The sequence below is a fragment of the Triturus cristatus genome, chromosome 1_2 (genome assembly GCF_964204655.1).
Source record: "Triturus cristatus chromosome 1_2, aTriCri1.1, whole genome shotgun sequence".
Lineage (NCBI taxonomy): Eukaryota > Metazoa > Chordata > Amphibia > Caudata > Salamandridae > Triturus > Triturus cristatus.
This window is the reverse complement of record NC_140580.1, coordinates 36,231,602-36,250,422: the sequence shown is the minus strand read 5'-3', so window position 1 is coordinate 36,250,422 and position 18,821 is coordinate 36,231,602. Positions and strand designations below refer to the sequence as shown.

Here is an 18,821-nt window from a genome sequence, read left to right as displayed (position 1 = left end):
AGTATCTAAGTCCATTCTTAGACATTATAAGTGCAGTTATGCCATAAAGAGTATATGGTCTGGGAGATTTGTCATTCAGAACTCCACAGCTCCATAATGGCTTTACTGAAAACTGGGAAGTTTGATATCAAACTTCTCAGCACATTAAACCCAAACTGATGCCAGTGTGGGATTTAATGAAAAATGCAATCAGAGTGCATCTTAGAAATTCCCCTGAAAAACAACCTAACAAGTTGCCTGGCTGAGTGGCTGAAAGCCAACTTCCACCACCAGACATGTTTCTCGACACCTGGGTTGAAACTCTGCCGCTCTCTGGGTCCTGAACCAAAGCACATCCTGGGATGAGGTGCCAAGCCTCCTCTCCTAGGATGGGCTGGATCAACGAAGGGGAAGCTTCAAATGCCTACCGCCTTTGTGAGCTACCCCAGCCCTTTGCTGCTTCCAGCAACTGGCTCCCACCAGTTCTGACCCCCACTTTGGACGGTAGAATCGGCGGGGAAACTGGGGGAGGGAGGGAGGTGTGATCACCTTTGCCAACCCCACCTCTCAGGCGGGGGAGGCGAGGTGAAGCACAATTCTCAGTCCCTGCCATCTTGCAGATGGGGGGACCCAGTCGAAAAGAGGGTGGCATATGCCTGCCTGGCACTGTGGGGTGGCATAAAAGGGGGAGTAAGAACCCCAAGGAAGGGACCCATTGGATCCAACCTTTACTTACCTGTAACGCCCCTAAATCTAGTATTTAGGAGCAACCCTGAATCTTGCCTCCTCAGACAAGAAGAAGAGCAGAAGGACCGGAGAAGCCGTGCTGAAACTGAGAGGACGACGACGCCAACTGACTTGGCCCCAGCCCTACCGGCCTGTCCCCACCTCAAACCTGCTCCAGCAAAATCCCAGTGTATCCTGCAGCCTCAAGAACCTGAAGGACCTGCCCTGTCTTCCAAGCCAAAACTTTGCCTCCCTTGAGTATCGGATGCGCTCAACCACAGACTCGGGCCCCAGCCAAAACCACGAGTCTGTAACACTCTGCACAGGACACCCACGGCCCGAGTTCAAGTGGCCCAACACCACAAGAAGGTTTCCCCGGCGATACTGACCCGAGATCTGGTGATCTCTGACCTGCCTTAACTCTCCAAGCAAAGCCTGCAGCCCCTTTCTGGAGGAACCCCCGACCGGAGCTGGTAAGAAAAACCTGACGCCTAAAGACATTCCTGGACCTGACAGCCCACGGCCTTGGGTGGCCCAACCGACGGTGTCCCAGCATCCCAACTTACCTTTCCACCGGTGGTCACCGCCAGAAGATCTTCGTCCCAGAGCCTCCAGTCTTTGTTGCAACCGGAGAATCTCCATTGAAAACAACAGGGTACCCGACACCAAAATAGCACCTGCACCCACCCGCCCCTGCACCGCTGCGGGTGTACTCTGGGTGCTAACTTGGATCCCCCTTTGCCCTGAGCCTAGCACCAGGAGCTTTGCTCCCACAACCTTGTGGTCTGCTCGTGAGCAGCCACCAACTGGAGGCCTCCTATCCCCCATTGGATAACATTGGGCCTCAGCACTCTGCACCCGGCCGCCCTAGTGCCGCTGAGGGTGTTTCAAGAGTGCATCCTTGACCCTGGGGGAACCCTAGAATACCAACTCCCACAAACCAGTACTTACCTGCAAACCGTTAACTTCATTTTTCTCTATAGAAATACATCGACTGTTTTTCCTTGAAAATTGTTTTAACTGTGGAGTTGGTTTGTATGGAACATTGAAAAATTGCCTATGTACTAAAAGTGAATTACTTACCTTTTGTCTAGGAGATGTCTCAGTGTGATATCTAGGCATATCACACGGATTAGCAAACGTAATCTGAAAAGTAATTTAGTAACATTGACTTACCTGTAATTTAATCAACTACATTTGAACCTGCATTCAATTGTAAAACATTGCATAAGATTTTTGCAAAGAATTTATTTCACTTACCTGGACCAGGCTTGGCTTGGTTCTAAGAAAGATAATAACTAAATGATATTTTTTATACAAACAAATTGGTCAGAGTTCAGTCTTTGAGTGTGTGACATCATTTGCTGCCTTAGTGTGTACAGCAAATGCTTAACACTACCCTCTGATAAAGCCTTACTGCTCGCCCACACTACCACAAATAGAGAGTAAGGTGCGATACACGTTTACCTCTGCCTACCTTTGGGGTTCCACTGGACTCTGTGCACACTATACCTCTTTTTGGTATAGTATAACCGGAGCCAGCTTCCTACAAGTCTCCTCTGCTGGGCGTCTTCTTTCATTCTTCTTCATAGGTTGAGGGCATCTGTCTTCATGGTTCAGAGCTGTCCCCTAAATACTGTATTTAGGGGACTTTTAAGGGTCTCCAAGTCAGTAGCCAATGGGCTACTGACCTTAGGGTAAATACACCCTTGGTGTGCCTACCCTACCTGGGGGAGTGGGCACAATCCCTAATCCTGATTGGAGAGTGCCTGCCATCTGCAAGATGGTGGGCACTGAAGAGTGGACTTCACCTCGCCTCCCCCACCTGAGGGGTAGGGTTGGCAGAGGTGGGCACACCACCTCGGCGGTGCAAATTTTTCCCGCCTGTCTTCCAGCCGAAAAGGAGGGGAGACTGGAAGGGGGCCTGCTCCTGATAGCAGGAGAGGCTGGGTGTCACGTTCCAAAGGCAGCATGCCCTTTGAAGCTCCCCTGCCAGAGATGGCTCTTCCTGGCCTGGGGAAGGTGTGACCACCTCTGCACTGAGAAGGTTTTGTTTCTGGGCTCAGGGAGAGCTGGCTCCCGCCTCAGGGGTTCAGAAACATGTCCCGTGGTGGCAGGCTGGGATGTACCAGTCAGGGAACCCACCAGAGACTGGTCGTTTTTCAGGGAGCATCTCTAAGATACCCTTTGAGTGCATTTTTCATTAAATCCCACACTGGCATCAGTGTGGGTTTATTATGCTGAGAAGTTTGCTACCAAACTTCCCAGAATTCGGTAAAGCCATTATATTGCTGTGGAGTTGGTAATGACAAACTCCCAGACCATATACTCTTTATGGCTTTACTGCACTTACAATGTCTAACAATGGACTTCGAAATTGTAGGGGCACAGGGCTCATGCACCTGTACCCTCACCAGTGGTATAGTGCGCCCAGGTAGAGGGGTGTCTTACCTATACCATACCATAGTGGGTTGTAGACATGGCACACAGGTATGAGTAAACACTACGGCGTATGCAGGGTCTAAGGGAATATTTAAAGACCTGGCGTGGATATACTCTCCAGTTACAAGCTAAATACAAAAAACCGTATCCACGGGTCTAAACAGACTGTTAGAACCACAAAAGACCTAAAGACAGTGACAATAAACCTATATACTTCCAGCAGGCTACAGAAGGAAAAATCCCATAAAAGGTCGGACTCCCATCACTCACCAATGGTGACATGCTTCATCATCTGGGTCTCCTCCTAGTGTCACTAAGGGCTGCAACCGTTTCAAAAGGAAAGGAGAGCTCACAGATGTTTTTTGTGGGGCTATATAAATTATAGCGATAAAACAAGCTATATTTAGACCTACAGAAGTGAATGATCGATTTCTGTGGGAATGTTAGGTGCAGTGCGAAGATGCTGTGAAATAGGGAATTAAAACTGACCGCTGAGAAAAAAAAAAAACTTATTAATCTCTCTCAGTGGTCAAACCTAAAAACAGTGCAAAACGACAGTTTTCAACAAATAACTGTCTAAATGTGAAGGGTCAACATGTTTCAGCATAAGCGGACACATTTTATCCTATGCCTTCTTCAGGACCACAGAAATGTTGCTACTGCACAAAGTGATAAATGAATTAAATAAATGAATGAAAGGTTGGAACCAATACAACCATATCACCTGTAATCAGGGCTGTTTAACAATTCCTCTGTAAATAGCGGACTGATGATAGTTTCTGCAAAAGAGTAAAGTACAACGATCTACAATGTAAAGGTTGGTACAATATCAAAAAGGACTCAAGGATTCAAAAACAAAGTGCTGTATATGCTGACACATTAGATCATTGTCTCTAATTGTGTCATTTCTTCAATGCATGAAATGCAAGCTTACCCGTTTTACACAAGGATAAGACTTCACCTCACCTGGTCGCGGCTCAGGAAAAAGGAGGCACCATTCTGCGAAAAAAAAACGTGGGGAAAGAACAAAACATGTTCATGATACCCTCCTTTTCACTATATCTCTATTACTCTATTAAATAGCAGGAGCAACGTGCACACAGGCTGACATAGGAACACAGGTCTGATTAAAAACCATACTTCAAATTGCTCATAAAATACTGTCCATACTTATCCCATGGTATGTAGTAGGGATCACAGTATTATTATATGGAAATGTAACTCATGGGCGAGAGCCGTCCATCATAGCTACCGTAGCTGACAGCCCTTGCCCATACTCCCATTCTCATACTTTCTTTTACATGTCTCTCCACGTATGTATTCCAAGTTGAAGAATATTACTCCAGTTCAACCTTAGTAATAGTAGACTTGCTGGCTGTTTATATCTTATAAGGGACATTCTAATATTAATACCCGATAGTGGCTCAACCCTGATCGCTGTGCTTGATCAAAGCAAACCACCCTTTCTTAGTGCACTCAGCATCTCAATGTTTTATACAATAGTTCGGCTGTAGAGCCAAATCTTATCATACACCACCTCGTGGCTCAGAACTTATGCGTGCATGCCGCCTCCACTCCGAGCTACCAATAACAAGCATTTACAATGCAATGGTCTCGGCATTGTTAAAGTTAGAGCTATTGGCACTGCTCATGACATTTTTTTGTGTATGTTTTTATTTTTAAAACATTTAAAGAAACGCCATTGTTATTTACAATGTCAATAGCGTAATCTATCTCAAATGCGAGACCTATTGCATTTGCACCCACACACAGAGCCACACACACAAAGCCACCCACAAACACAGAGCCACCCACACAGAGCCACCTACACAGAGCTATTCACATAGAGCAAACCACACACAAATAGAGCCACACAAATAGAGCCACCCACACACAGACAGAGCCACCAACGCATAGAGCCACCTACAAAAAAGCCACCCACACAGAGCAACACACACACACAGGCACACACATACACACACACAGAGCCTCCCACACACACCCACACACACACACACACACACACACACACACACACACACACACACACGCACACACACACACACACAGAGCCACACATACATACACAGAGCCGCATACACATACACACACAGCCACACGCACACACGTACAGAACCACGCACACACACATGGATCTAGACACATACACATTGATCTTGGGAGCCAAAGCAGAAGTGGCACCGTTGTTTCTAGATCTTTGCATTTATCACTAAAAATTAAGCATTTAAAAAATAAATGACTAATAAAAATTGACAGATTATCAGAAAGGTTTCTGAGGTGGCCATAGTGGGGGCGATTGGTCAGCGAACACTCATGCCGTAGTCGTTACTCTCTGCCTCGCAAAAGAACGGAAAGTTAAGGAAGCTGTTGAGGTTTTCTCTAGGTTTGCCATGATGATTACTCATTGGTCTCAGGATTTTGTATGGTTAGGTCTGAAACATCAGGAAGCTGCTGAGACGTGTTGGGTTGCTGGTAGCTGTCACTTTTTTCTCCTAATGGCTGTGAAGTTATGGAGACTGTGTAAAATGTGGGGGCATATAACGGCATTCCTCGAGTCTACACGTTATCTGACTGCATTTGACACAATATTACATACATACTTAGCACAGCAGAGAAAGGGTCCAGAAGAGGTAATTTTCAGTCGGGGTGATTACATGTTCTAGTGTTGCCCTGTGTGTTGTAGGTTCTATTGTTGCAGTTTGCAGAGTCATATGGTGTGCTATCATATTCCTTTCCAAGAAATGTGGCTCTGGTGCCTAGATTTGTGGTTGTCGCCATGTGGTTTAAGGGTCTCTCTGGGGCCCACTCTTATGTTGTAACAACAGGATGACCAAAGTCAGCATAATCACATGTAATGTTCATGGCATGGACACCACACCTTCTGAGGCAAGAACGGGGATAGGAGATAGTGGGCACTGCCCAGAGTTGACAAATTGTGCTCTGTGTTGGCATCCTCGCAATCGGGTAGGTCGATTTGCCCTGAATTGCAGGAGGGTTTTCACAATTCGAGCACTTTATTAGAACAGTGCTCGCCAGTGGTGGTAAGATGTCAGTCGGCACCTCATCAGATATTCACAGTGTGGGGCTTTGAGTCATTGAGCTCCTCTCTCTGCAGAGAATATTAGGTCACATCTACCCGTTTGTATAAATGGTTGGGCCAGACGACATGCCACCAGATCGCTCAATGACCACCTAATGCATGAAACATGTTGACCTATGGCTTTGACCTGAGCTTACTAGCAGGTCTGAGAAGCACTCTCACTTACAGAGACAGGGACCATTATATCCAGAGTTTCTTTGCTTTCATTTTAAGCTCAAATTCAACCAGGAATATCACATGAAAAGTTTTTTTTTGCAGCATCTGGATGACAGTTGATTTGATTCTCACACGTTTCACCAATCTTCTCAAGTTGTAGGACACACCATTCCCAACCCAGCAATGATGCATTTGTCACAACTGTTAAGCCTGGGCGTAGAACAGTGGCGGCTGATGACATATGAAAGTGGTGAGGCATAAAAGTTCGGGATGAGTGGCATGTGGCAAGCGAGCGTAGCGAGTGATCCCAACCGTTATAAGGGAGTTCGGGGGATGATTTGCAAAAACATTTGGAGTAGGGAAAGTAGTACTTAAGGAGTAATATTTTATGTACTCTTACATTTCTTTGTGACTCAGATCTCAAACGTCGAATTCTTTATTAGTAGAAGTGCAAAAAGGGCACCACTCCTTTCTATTTGAACTGATTGAGTATGCCTATTACCTTAATATTCTCATTTTATTCCCTTTTTAGATGTTTTGGGGACAGTTCACAAAGGCATTTAACAGTATGTAAAAGAGTACTACAGGAGTAGCAGCCCCGTCTGAACTGTTATTTATCTGTCTTAAAAAACCCACAACATGCTCCCAGCAGAAAGTGCTGGCGGTGTTTAAGAAAGCTAAGTGTCTGGCTGGCTTCAATTAACACCCTGTGATTATCTGGTATTCCAAGCAGCAAAAAGGGAATAAAATGCATCTAATTAATGCTTCTCGGTGACACTGATCGGAGGCTGTGAGGACAGTGAGGCAGGGGGCGCCCTGGCAGCAATGTTTGTTTTTTCCATCTTCGGTGGCAGGGGTGGCTCAGTGAGGGAAGGGTTGCGCTCCTAATGTTTGTTCAATCCACCATCTGCGACTTTAATTCCAAATGAGCTGCCTGATGCCACAATAAATTAAACAATAAGAAAGTATGAGGCACAGGTAACTGATGCATGTACCTGACCTTGTTTCAGCTGTACCACCCGATTAAAAAAAAAAAAAAATTAAATTAAAGGTGTCCGATCGTAAATGCTGCGAGTGTCATTCCAGGCCTTAGAAAGGCCACTGCGCACAAAATGGAGAATTTGCCGGTACCGATTTCTTTTTTAGGGGGGCGGGGGGAAGCTGGGGACTGAAAACACTTTATCCTTAAATCAGCTGATATTTTTAATAGGCAGAATGTCTTTCCGGTTCATTTTCTACAGATGTGGCACTATTAATGCTGTGCACTGGCTGAAATGAGTGCTCAGTGAAAAGGCTTTTTCTTTTAAAAATTCAGCAGTGAAACCGAACTACTGCTCAATCTGAAGGTTTTTTTTAGCAGCAATAACAGTATGACACTCGAAGAAAGGCGTAACACAGCAGATAGAAAATATCCATAACTTAAACTGTTAGAACGGAAGGATGAATACGGGAATCAGCCCTGCTGGACCTCGATTCTGTGCTCTGAGCTTTGCACACGGACCGCCGTAGCACGCGCTCACCTCTTTGAGCCTGTGTAGTGGACGCACTCTTAGATGAAATTCGTGTCACATCGTCTATGCGTTTGTGAAGTAAAAGTAAACTAATATCAGTTGTTTAGTAGACGCAGTGAACACATGTTTGATTCACAGACATGGTGGAAGAATGGGATGACATGACTAATTGCAGTTTAACAAATCTAACCTCCGACAGCTGGTTAGTGATACTGACGGCTGCAGCGCAGTCTTACGCAGACCTTTCCCTGCTCGACGATGCACAGATTATCATGCCACAGTTACCGCGCATAAAGAACACCGGATGTTTGTAACTGCCAATGGCTGAAAATAATGAACGTTGTCAGGAATCTGAGGCGCATGTGGAGCGGGAGTAAAGGCAGCGGCATTTTCGGATTGGGGGGCGTGTTTTGCTGTTGTCTCCTCCCTGAGACTTTTCGCAAAAAACACGCCCCCGATCCGAAAAGGACGGGGCATGATTGGAGTGACGGGACCTCTTCTCCAATGGCTGGCCAGCATTTACGAGGCCAGCCAATGGAGAACAGGGCAGAAGAGGGGCGGGTTCAAGCCCCTCTTCTCCCAAGTCATTAAATCTCCGGACTTCCGGTCTGCCGACCGGATGGTCCCGAGACCTAAAAAGCAGTGATCTGCACAACCTTTGTGTATTCAAAATCAACCATTAACTCTCGTCAAACATCAGGAACGACTGCTATGGGCTCAGCGCGTATAGCGTGTCCTACTGCCCATATAACAACGCTGCAATACCCAAACGGCTCAAAAAACTGCTTATAAAACCTCCACCATTTTCAAGATAATACCAAAGATCGTGCGGAGGCTTTTGTTATTGAACAATGCCCACAAATCCAAAACACGCGCTTGAATCACAGAAAAACATGCTTACATGTGCACTCTTACCTGTCCGTCGGTACCTCTGGCGGTTTGATGAGCCGTCTGGGGAGGTAACGATCGACACTAAACGCCATCTTTAAAAAGATTGTTTGGATACCTACGTCACACGCAATGCATTAGGAACACCTGATCACATGGCGATCAAAACCAAGGATCATGGGAATTGTAGTTTATAAATGGGATATTAACACATGAGGATACATGATCTTAGTAGTGGCACTTTGAAGGGATGTATACTGACATATAAAAGACATCTGAGACAATTTTCATACAAATGACCCCTCTACCACATCAGAAGATCAGCAGGGCAGATGGGACACGACTATGGGCAATTAATAAGATAAAAGACGAACACAAATGCAAGCGTAACTTTTGCCTGGTTAGTAGTCATACACCACACACGGGGGACTTAACTAGCATTTGTGACAAGAAGCTTACGCAGTGAGTTGCGATATAAGAAAATCCACTCCGGTGAAAAAACAGCAGACTTTGAGAAAAATCGAGCACACCTCGAGTGAATGAGGAGTTCTATTTAATGGTAATCACCTGTCTTTATGGGTTGTCCAGTCATGTAGGAGCGATAGCTATAACAACATTCTCATGAGATATGAGGCGGCTTTGATTGCTGCTCGTGCCACATATGCTGTCTGGTGAATTATAATACCTGGAATGGGCAAACTCGGGACGAGACATGCCACTCATTGATTGAGCAGTAGTTGAAAACACTCCGGGGGCATTCTTAATGGCATTATTATTGTGATTCATTTTGAAGAGAAAAAAAAGCCAGTCTTCACAGAAAAATAAGACTTCTTTCCATTTTTATGGTTTAAAAGTGGAACCACAGCAAATATCACATTTATAAACTACAATTCCCATGATCCTTGGTTTTGATAGCCACGTGATTGGGCGTTCCTGATGCATTGCGTGTGACGTAGGTATCCAAACAATCTTTTTAAAGATGGTGTTTCCTGTCGATCGTTACCTCCCCAGACGGCTCATCGAACCGCCAGAGGTACCGATAGACAGGTAAGAGCGCACACGTAAGCGCGTTTTTCTGTTATTCAAGCGTATGTTTCTTAAGCGTGTGTTTTGGATTTGTGGGCATTGTTCAATAACAAAAGCCTCCGCACGATCTTTGGTATTATCTTGAAAATGCGGGAGGGTTTACGAGCAGTTTTCTGAGCCGTTTGGTATTGCAACGTTGTTTTATGGGCAGTAGGACACGCTATACGCGTTGAGCCCCTAGCAGTCGTTCCTGATGTTTGACGAGGGTTAATGGCTGATTTTGAATACACAAAGGTTGTGCAGATCACTGCTTTTTATCGGTAGCTCGGAGTGGAGGCGGCATGCACTCATAAGTTCTGAGCCACGAAGTGGTATATGATAAGATTTGGCTCTACAGCCGAACTATTGTATAAAACATTGAGATGCTGAGTGCACTAAGAAATGGTGGTTTGCTTTGATCAAGCACAGCGATCAGGGTTGAGCCACTATTAGGTATTATTAGAATGTCCCTAATGAGATAAAAACAACCAGCAAGTCTACTATTACTAAGGTTGAACTGGAGTAATTTTCTTCAACTTGGAATACATACGTGGAGAGACATGTAAAGTTAAGTATGAGAATGGGAGTATGGGCAAGGGCGGTCAGCTACAGTAGCTATGATGGACGGCTCTCTCCCATGATTTACATTTTCATATAATAATACTGTGATCCCTACTACATACCATGGGATAAGGACAGTATTTTATGAGCAATTTGAAGTATGGTTTTTAATCAGACCTGTGTTCCTATGTCAGCCTGTGTGCACGTTGCTCCTGCTATACAATAGAGTAATAGTGAAAAGCAGGGTATCATGAAAATGTTTTGTTCTTTCCCCACGTTCTTTTTTCGGAGAGCGGTGCCTCCTTTTTCCTGAGCCACAGCCAGGTGAGGTGAGGTCTTATCCTCGTGTAAAACGTGTAAGCTTGCATTTCATGCATTGAAGAAATTACACAATTAGAGACAATGATCTAATGTGTCAGCATATACAGCACTTTGTTTTTGAATCCTTGAGTCCTTTTTGATATTGTACCAACCTTTACATTGTAGATCGTTGTACTTTACTCTTTTGCAGAAACTATCAACAGTCCACTATTTACAGAGGAATTGTTAAACAGCCCTGATTACAGTTGATATGGTTGTATTGGTTCCAACCTTTCATTCATTTATTTAATTCATTTATCACTTTGTGCAGTAGCAACATTTCTGTGGTCCTGAAGAAGGCATAGGATAACATGTGTCCACTTATGCTGAAACATGTTGACCCTTCATATTTAGACAGTTATTTGTTGAAAACTGTCATTTCGCACTGTTTTTAGGTTTGACCTCTGAGAGATATTAATAAAAGTTTTTTTCTCTCAGCAGTCAATTTTAATTCCCTATTTCACAGCATCTTCGCACTGCACCTAACATTCCCACACAAATCGATCATTCACTTCTGTAGGTCTAAATATAGCATGTTTTATCGCTATAATTTACATAGCCCCAAAAAAAACATCCGTGAGCTCCCCTTTCCTTTTGAAAGGGTTGCAGCCCTTAGTCCCACTAGAGTGACACTAGGAGGAGACCCAGATGATGAAGCATGTCACCATTGGTGAGTGATGGGAATCCGTCCTTTTATAGGATTTTTCCTTCTGTAGCCTGCTAGAAGTATATAGGTTTATGGTCACTGTCTTTAGGTCTTTTGTGGTTCTAACAGTCTGTTTAGACTTGTGGATACTGTTTTGTGTATTTACACAGGTATGTGTGCCATGTAGACTCTTTACTTTTCTATTCACCAAAACACGCAGCCTGAAATGGAAGTGTGTGTGTGTGAAGGTACAGGACCTCTAAGAGTGGCAGAATATGTGCTGTAGCCCTTAGAGGCCTTCCCTGGACAGTGCCCTTGGTACCCATGGTACCTTTACAAGGGACTTTAATGTGGCCAGAGCGGTGCCAATTGGGGGTATAAAGGTACAGCTTGGGAAAGAACACAGGCCCTGGGAACCGGATTGTCAGGGACCCAGGGCACATCAAGTCAAAGTGCATCAGAAATCCGCCAAAAAGTGGGGGGGTTACTGCAACAGGAACCTAGCTTACTATTCGTATGGAGATAATATGGATACCTATGGAATGAGAGGTGCCTGTAATGTTAACCAAATCTATGTTTGCGGAGGCCTATAAAAAGAGGAAGCGAATAACTACGGTGGCATGTACTTATGGTGGGATCACATGAATTTGGGAACAGTGTAATTCCTTGTGAGGGGAGTGGAGTAATACCTAGCGGCTTTGTGAAGACCCATGGGATAGAGGTAAATGATTGTGAACAGCGGGATGGTGCTGGAGCTGTCAATCATCTGCGCACAAAAGTTGAATGTTACCCTTACCAACAGAGCTCCGAGTGGCTCCAGCCCTGGGCCTTGTTTTTCTCGGGCATCAACGAGATCAACAACAAAAAGAAAGGGGCTACGGCTCCTATAGTGCTGTCCTTGCAAGCTACACCAACTCGTTTATATAGTGAGAACTTGGCTTCTAGTTTGAAGGTACAGGAAAGCTTGATGAGCTCAAGTTAAATTATCCAAGGTCAGGTTCATTTTTTCAGAAACAGGAAGTTGAGCTGACATCGAGATTGTAACCTAAGTCTCAACTTCTAAAGCTTTGGCTGTAGCGTCACATCCTCTCTTTCTGCTAACAGCGCCTCTGCAAGTGGCCCTCCAGCTTTCTGACGTCACGAGGCTGGAAAAAACAATGGTTTGAGAATAACAAGCTCCCTGCACCTAACAAGTGAAAACCTCTTTCAATTAATCGGTATTCCCCAGATCCTTGGAGGAATCACATGATGATTGGGGAACCCAGTTCGAGGAATGCCTAAGCAAGAAACAAAAAGGGGACTATGATAGTAAAGGAAGCCTTTAGGAGGTTGAAATCTTATCTGCAATTTTGAAAATGAACCGCTTTTTGTATCAGTCTGCTGGCAGAAATTGTTTTGCACCATTCAAAGGATGTCTTGAGTGCAGGGAGCCAGTTGGGCAACTAAGCGAAAGCTCAGATTTGGGATAAGATGATGAAATGTAAATCCAGCTCTGGGGCAGACGAGATGTAAAGTTTTATGGCTCGTGCTTGCATAAAGGGTCTTACAAGAGGTCTCCAAATCTACACTTCTCTCTAGAGTTGTGCCTGCAAAAGGATTAGCGGCTTCGATTGTTTTTTCTTCGAGAAACGTAAAACCACGCTGCAGTGGACAAAGAAATGTACCATTTGATTGCGCAAAGGATGCACTGTGGTAAACAGCATATCCCCACCCCAGCACTTACATTTTTATTTCTCCCAAACCCCCAGGTCCCATCTTTATTATGAAGACTGACCTGAGGCGGGCAATTGTGGCACTGACGCGAGTGCTTGAGTTCGAGGCGGGTGAGCGACGATGAGCAGAATTTAGAAAGTGACATCGGTGGAGTGCTGCAGAGTGAGTCCGCTCCACCCACGACTACTAGTTGCCCTGAACAGCAAATGGTAGGTGTGAGAAATTTCCCTCTTTCTGCATGGTTGCCCCCACTTTTTTGCTGAATTGCTGATGTACTTTGACTGAGTGTGCCCTGCTCTCCTGCTAATCAGGTACCCAGGGCCTATGTTCTTTCCCAAAAACTGCATTGAAGCCTAAACCAAATTGGCATCTCTGGCCACAGGTCAGCCCCTGGTAAATGGTACCACAGGTTCCCAGGGCACTGTGACCAGAGAAAGCCTCTAAGGGCTGCAGCACTTATTGTGCCACCCTTAGAGGTCCTGTACCAGTGCACTCAGACACTGCCTTTGCACACTGCGTGTCATGGTGCAGAACAAAGTGAAGAGTCGACATGGCACACATTCCAGTGTGCCATGCCACAAACCACTGCCCTTGCATACATCAGTCACCCCTCTAGCTGGGTGCCCTATGCCAGTGGTGAGGGTACAGGTGCATGAGCCCTGTACCTCTACAGTGCCCAAGTCCATTCCTGGGCATTGTAAGTGCAGTGCTGCCATTAAGAGTATATGGTGCTGGGAGTTTGTCATTACGAACTCCACAACACCATAATGGCCACACTGAAGACTGAAGTTTGGAATCCAACTTCTCAGCACATTAAACCCACACTGACGCCAGTGTGGGATTTAATGTAAATTGCAACAGAGGGCATCTTAGAGATGCCCCCTGAAACTCGACCAACTTCTAGTGACCTGACTGAGTGGCTGCTTAGGCTGCCACCAACAGACATGTTTCTGGACCCATGGGTCGGGAGCCTGCTGCTCTCTGGGGCCTGAAACAATGCACATCCTGGGACGAGGTGCCAAGCCTCCTACCCCAGGATGGGCAGTGTTCACGAAGGGGAAGCTTCAATGATCTGCCACCTTTGTGAGCTTCCCCAGGCCACTTGCTCTCAGCAACTGGTCCCCACTGGTTCTGACCCCCACTTTGGGCGGGAGAACCGGCGGGAAAAACAAGTGAGGAAGAGAGGTGTGCCCACCTCTGCCAACTCCACCCCTCAGGTGGGGGAGGTGAGGTGAAGCACAACTCCGAATCCCCGCCATCTGAAGGATGGGGTGGACCCAACCAACCAGGGACAAGCTCATGCCCCCTCCCACTGGAGGGTGGTACAATAGGGGGTGTACCCACCCCACGAAAGGGAGCCATTGGTCCCTGCCCTTTCCCTACCTGTAACGCACGTAAATTAAGTATTTAGGGGGCACCCTGAACCTTGCTTCCTGAGATCCAGACAAGAAAGAAGAGAAGAAGGACTGAAGAGCCGTGCAGAGCTAACAAGAGGACGACGCCCACTGAATTGGCCCCAGCCCTACTGGCCTGTCTTCCCCTCGAACCTGCTCCTGCGAAATCCCGATGTGTGCTGCAGCCAGCAACCTCAAGAAACCCGGAGGACCTGCCTGCCTTCACTTCTAAAGACTGCATCTCCCGTGAACACAGGATTTGTTCAAACTGCAGCTTCTGGAACCAGCCAGAGACCGCGAATCCAGCTCACTCTGCACCCGCCGAACCCCGCCCGAGCTCAAGTGGAAAAACACCATGAGGAGGTCACCCCGGCAATCCTGACACGAGATCCCGCGACCCCTGACCTGCCTCCAGCTGACGCCTGCAGCCTAAATCAAGAAGGCCCCCTAACCGCAACCAGGAGCTGGTAAGAAGATCCGACCCCAAAAGGCCCCCCTGCACCCGATGCCCCGCAGCCTTGTGTGACCAAACCGACGGTGCCTAACCAACCCTTAACTTCCCAACTTACCTCTCCAAGTGGTGGTCGCACCCAGAAGTCCTTTGTTTCCCTGCCTGTAGTGCTTTTGCAAACCGGAGGTTCTCCATAGAAAACAAAAGGGCGCACGACGTCGAAATAGCACTCTGCACCCGACCGCCCCAGTGACGCTGAGGGTGCACCTTTTGTGTTACTTTGTTTCCCCATTTGCCCTGACCTTGACCCTAGGAGCTTTGCTCCCACAACCCAGTGGCTTGCTTATCAGCAGCCACCAACTGGAGGTCCCCTATCCCCCAATGGATAACATTGGGCCACAACACTGCACCCGGCCGCCCTAGTGCCGCTGAGGGTGCAACAGTGCATCACTGACCCTGGGGGACCCCTGAGTCTAACCCCAGAACCTTAACGCCCACAGACAATTACTTACCTGTGAACCGTTAACTTGTTTTTACTCCATAGGATAACATTAACTATTTGTCTCCAAAAAGTTTTAAGTGTGGAGTTTTGAAATCTAAAAATATTCTTTAAAAATCATGCGAATAACCAAAACGTAATTACTTACCTGTTTCCAGGAAATGTCCCAGTGCTGAATCTAGGTATCCAGCACTGAGTTAGAGCAGGAACGTAAAAAGTAACTTACCTGTAATTTACTGAAAAAGCCTATTCATTTCAATGTACTGTATTTGCCAAGTGTTGCAACCTACTGCATCCCCTGTAAATCAAACAAAGTACAATTGCTATTGCATTTTCAAACTGTCCTATATCCAGTAACTTATTACTGAAAAGTATTTAATGCTTACCTGTGCCAGGCTTGCTTGGTTCTAAAAATAAAACAACACAATTGGCCTAGCGTTCAGTTATTGAGTGTGTGAAATCATTTGCTGACTGTTTACATCAAATGCTTAACACTGTCCTCTGATACTGCCTTACTGCTCGCCACTCTACCACAATTAGAGAATAAGGTTCTACCTAACTTTAACCTCTGCCTACCTCTGGGGTCACTTGGACTCTATACACACTATACCTCATTTTGGTGTAGTATATAGAGAGCCAGTTTCTTACATAAAACAGTTTGAAAAGGCAATAGAAATTGTACTTTGTTTGATTTACAGGGGATGCAGTAAGTTGCAACACTTAGGAAATACAGTACATTGAAATAAATAGGCTTTACGGTGTGCACCTAGGCCCGAAGGTGAAGGTGTTACTGAAGCCTTTTTATGAGTGGGTGGGTGGGAGGGGTCGAAGTCAGTACTTACGACCCGCTGCCCTGGAGTGATGTCTTGGACGTCGGAGTCGTCGGCTTCGGAGGAGCTAATGTTGCCCTCTTCGATCTGCTCCTGCTCCGGTACATTGATTGCTTCTTGGAAGATATTGACCGGTATCTATGTTGATGATCGAGCCATGCTTCTTCGAGCCCGACAATCCCATATTGTTTTCTTGGAGCGGAAAGAGGCACAAGCTGGACAGTCTTTGGCCTCGTGCTCAAGTTAAAGGCAGAGGTTACACACCTCGTGAAGATCAGCGTGTGGAAACTTGGATCCACATTGAGGACACTTTTTGAAAGGAGTTCTTTCCATGAGCCAAAGGCCTAATGGCGTGGCTAGGCCCGAAGGCCTGTGTCGACAACCGGAATAGAAGATTTCAAGTTTGTAGAGATGTGCTTCAATAGGGAAATGCGATTGAAACAATACCGAAGAATGGGTGAAGGATTGCGCGTCGAAAGGTAGAACGGTAACGACACCGAACTGGAGCGTGACGAACACATCCGAGCCTGATGGCAGAAAAAGACAATCTGAAGATGGAGTCGATGCCCAAGCGCACTATTGTCCAAAGGAGGAGTCATCTATCTTGTGACTTCCAAAGACTTAGTCCAATACAACAACAAAGTGCAAACATCCGGGCCCAACACCAGATGGTGATCTATGCACAGTGTGTGATCTGCAGCTCATATGCCGCGAACAAGAGTGTTTTTCTAGTTTTTGAGACACACTGAGAATGGTGAAACGCATACAAAACAATACAGACAATACAGTGTGTTGCGCACCGAGAGGATCCCGAAGGATGGTGTCTAACCAGAGCGCTGCAAACCACGTCCGAACCCGATGGCGGAAAGAAATCAATCTAACAGTGGAGTCGATGCCCATGTGCACTATCACTGAAAGGAGGAGTCACCTTACCTTGTGACTGGAAAATACTTCTTCGAAGACAACAACTTGCAAACATCCGGCCACAACACTAGATGGCAGGAGTATGCAAAGCATGTGTATCTACAGCACACATGCCTAAAACACACATTTATCATGTCTTTAAAACTGTGAGACAAGTCACACATTTTTCTGACATGCACTCAGAGATAATCAGACAATGTTTGGTTGGGTGGGTGGTTCAGGAAATACATTATTTAGTGCTTTGCCATTGTGTCTCCAACATAAAAGGTCAACAGTAAAGGGTAAATACATATTTCCCAAGCACTCAATTAATAAAGAAAAACACTAGTTGGTACCTCTTCTTTTTGTGGAGCATGTTCCTCTATGCACTCTGCAACTGTGCTCTTCTCACTGGGGATCCACAAGGAAGAATTGTGCTTTGTTTGCTCAGCGAATTGCTGCTGTTGCATGAATAACATATGGTAGAGCTCCTGTATTTCTGGTAGAGAGACCTGCAGTGACTGGGCTTCCATAAGCACTTCTTCTAGTTCTGCACTTAGACCTACAATGATATAATTGAAGACTCTGGTAATGACAGATCGTATGAGACAGTTTGTGCATTACTATATGGTTATAATTCTCCTGATATATTAAAATAATGTTCTATCAATTAACATGGTTCATGCCTTCAACATAGGTTACAACAAAACCACCTAGATAAAACATTCAGTATTTCAGCAATCTTCTGCACATCAGAAGAGGTATGAAAATAGTTACTTACCTCTAACTCCAGTTCCCCAACATTGGAATCTTTTATGCAAACACATGCTTGAATTCTTCCCCGTTGTCAGGCTGGGAATCCCCGGTGCATTAAAGTAGCAGTATACAGTGTAAAATAAACAGCATACAAAGTAAAATGCCCACTGGCCTGAAACATGGTATGTTTAGTAACACATCCACCTCGTTTGAAAGAAACCAAACTTCGGCCAATGAGATGTAAGCTTAAGCTCTCCTACTCCCCCTAGAGGCCATAATAGCTCCGATTTCAAACACACGTGTAAGAATAAATATGATGACCCACTGACTGGGAAGGAAGGAGGGTTGCATGTGAATATATAAAATATATCAATGTTGAGGAACTGGAGTTACAGGTAAGTAACTAATTTCTTCTCCAACATTGGCTCTTTGATATATTCACATTCTTTAATCAGAATAGCAAGGAGTACAAATTATAAAATACATGCAGGAAGCAGGATTACCATTAATGGAAACGATTTCTCAGCACTGCCTGTCCTACTGTTGCATCAGCTTCTGCGCTCATGTCTAGGCAGTAATGCTTCATCAATGTATGCCTGCTCCTCCAGGTGGCTGTATGGTAGATGTCTTTTAAAGACACCGCAGCATGGAGTGCTGCAGTTGAAACCATGCCCCTGGTGGAACGCACACACACTTTCCCCTGGAGACGACGCTTGGCTCTGGCGTGACTGAAAGCACTACAGACTGAGGGCAAACAAGTTAGCCCCTGTTTGGACACGGCTTTGCCTTTGCATGGTTGACCAAATTATACAAATATCTG

At 45.7% G+C, this 18,821-nt stretch overlaps 1 protein-coding gene across 6 annotated transcripts in view; it reads right to left on the bottom strand.

Moving 5' to 3' along the window:
- The window catches only part of KDM5B (lysine demethylase 5B), an 897,967-nt gene that overhangs the window by 62,920 nt on the left and 816,226 nt on the right, over positions 1–18,821 (bottom strand). For 3 of the 6 annotated variants that reach the window (XM_085600377.1, XM_085600387.1, XM_085600404.1), the window contains 2 exons: positions 17,602–17,807; positions 4,114–4,146 (listed from right to left, as the gene is read on the bottom strand). In XM_085600377.1, coding sequence (XP_085456503.1) covers positions 4,114–4,146; positions 17,602–17,807 — 239 coding nt within the window. Of the gene's footprint in view, positions 1–3,880; positions 3,927–4,113; positions 4,147–17,601; positions 17,808–18,821 lie in introns of those variants that run through there. The other 3 variants (XM_085600396.1, XM_085600414.1, XM_085600423.1) reach the window with 2 other exon arrangements.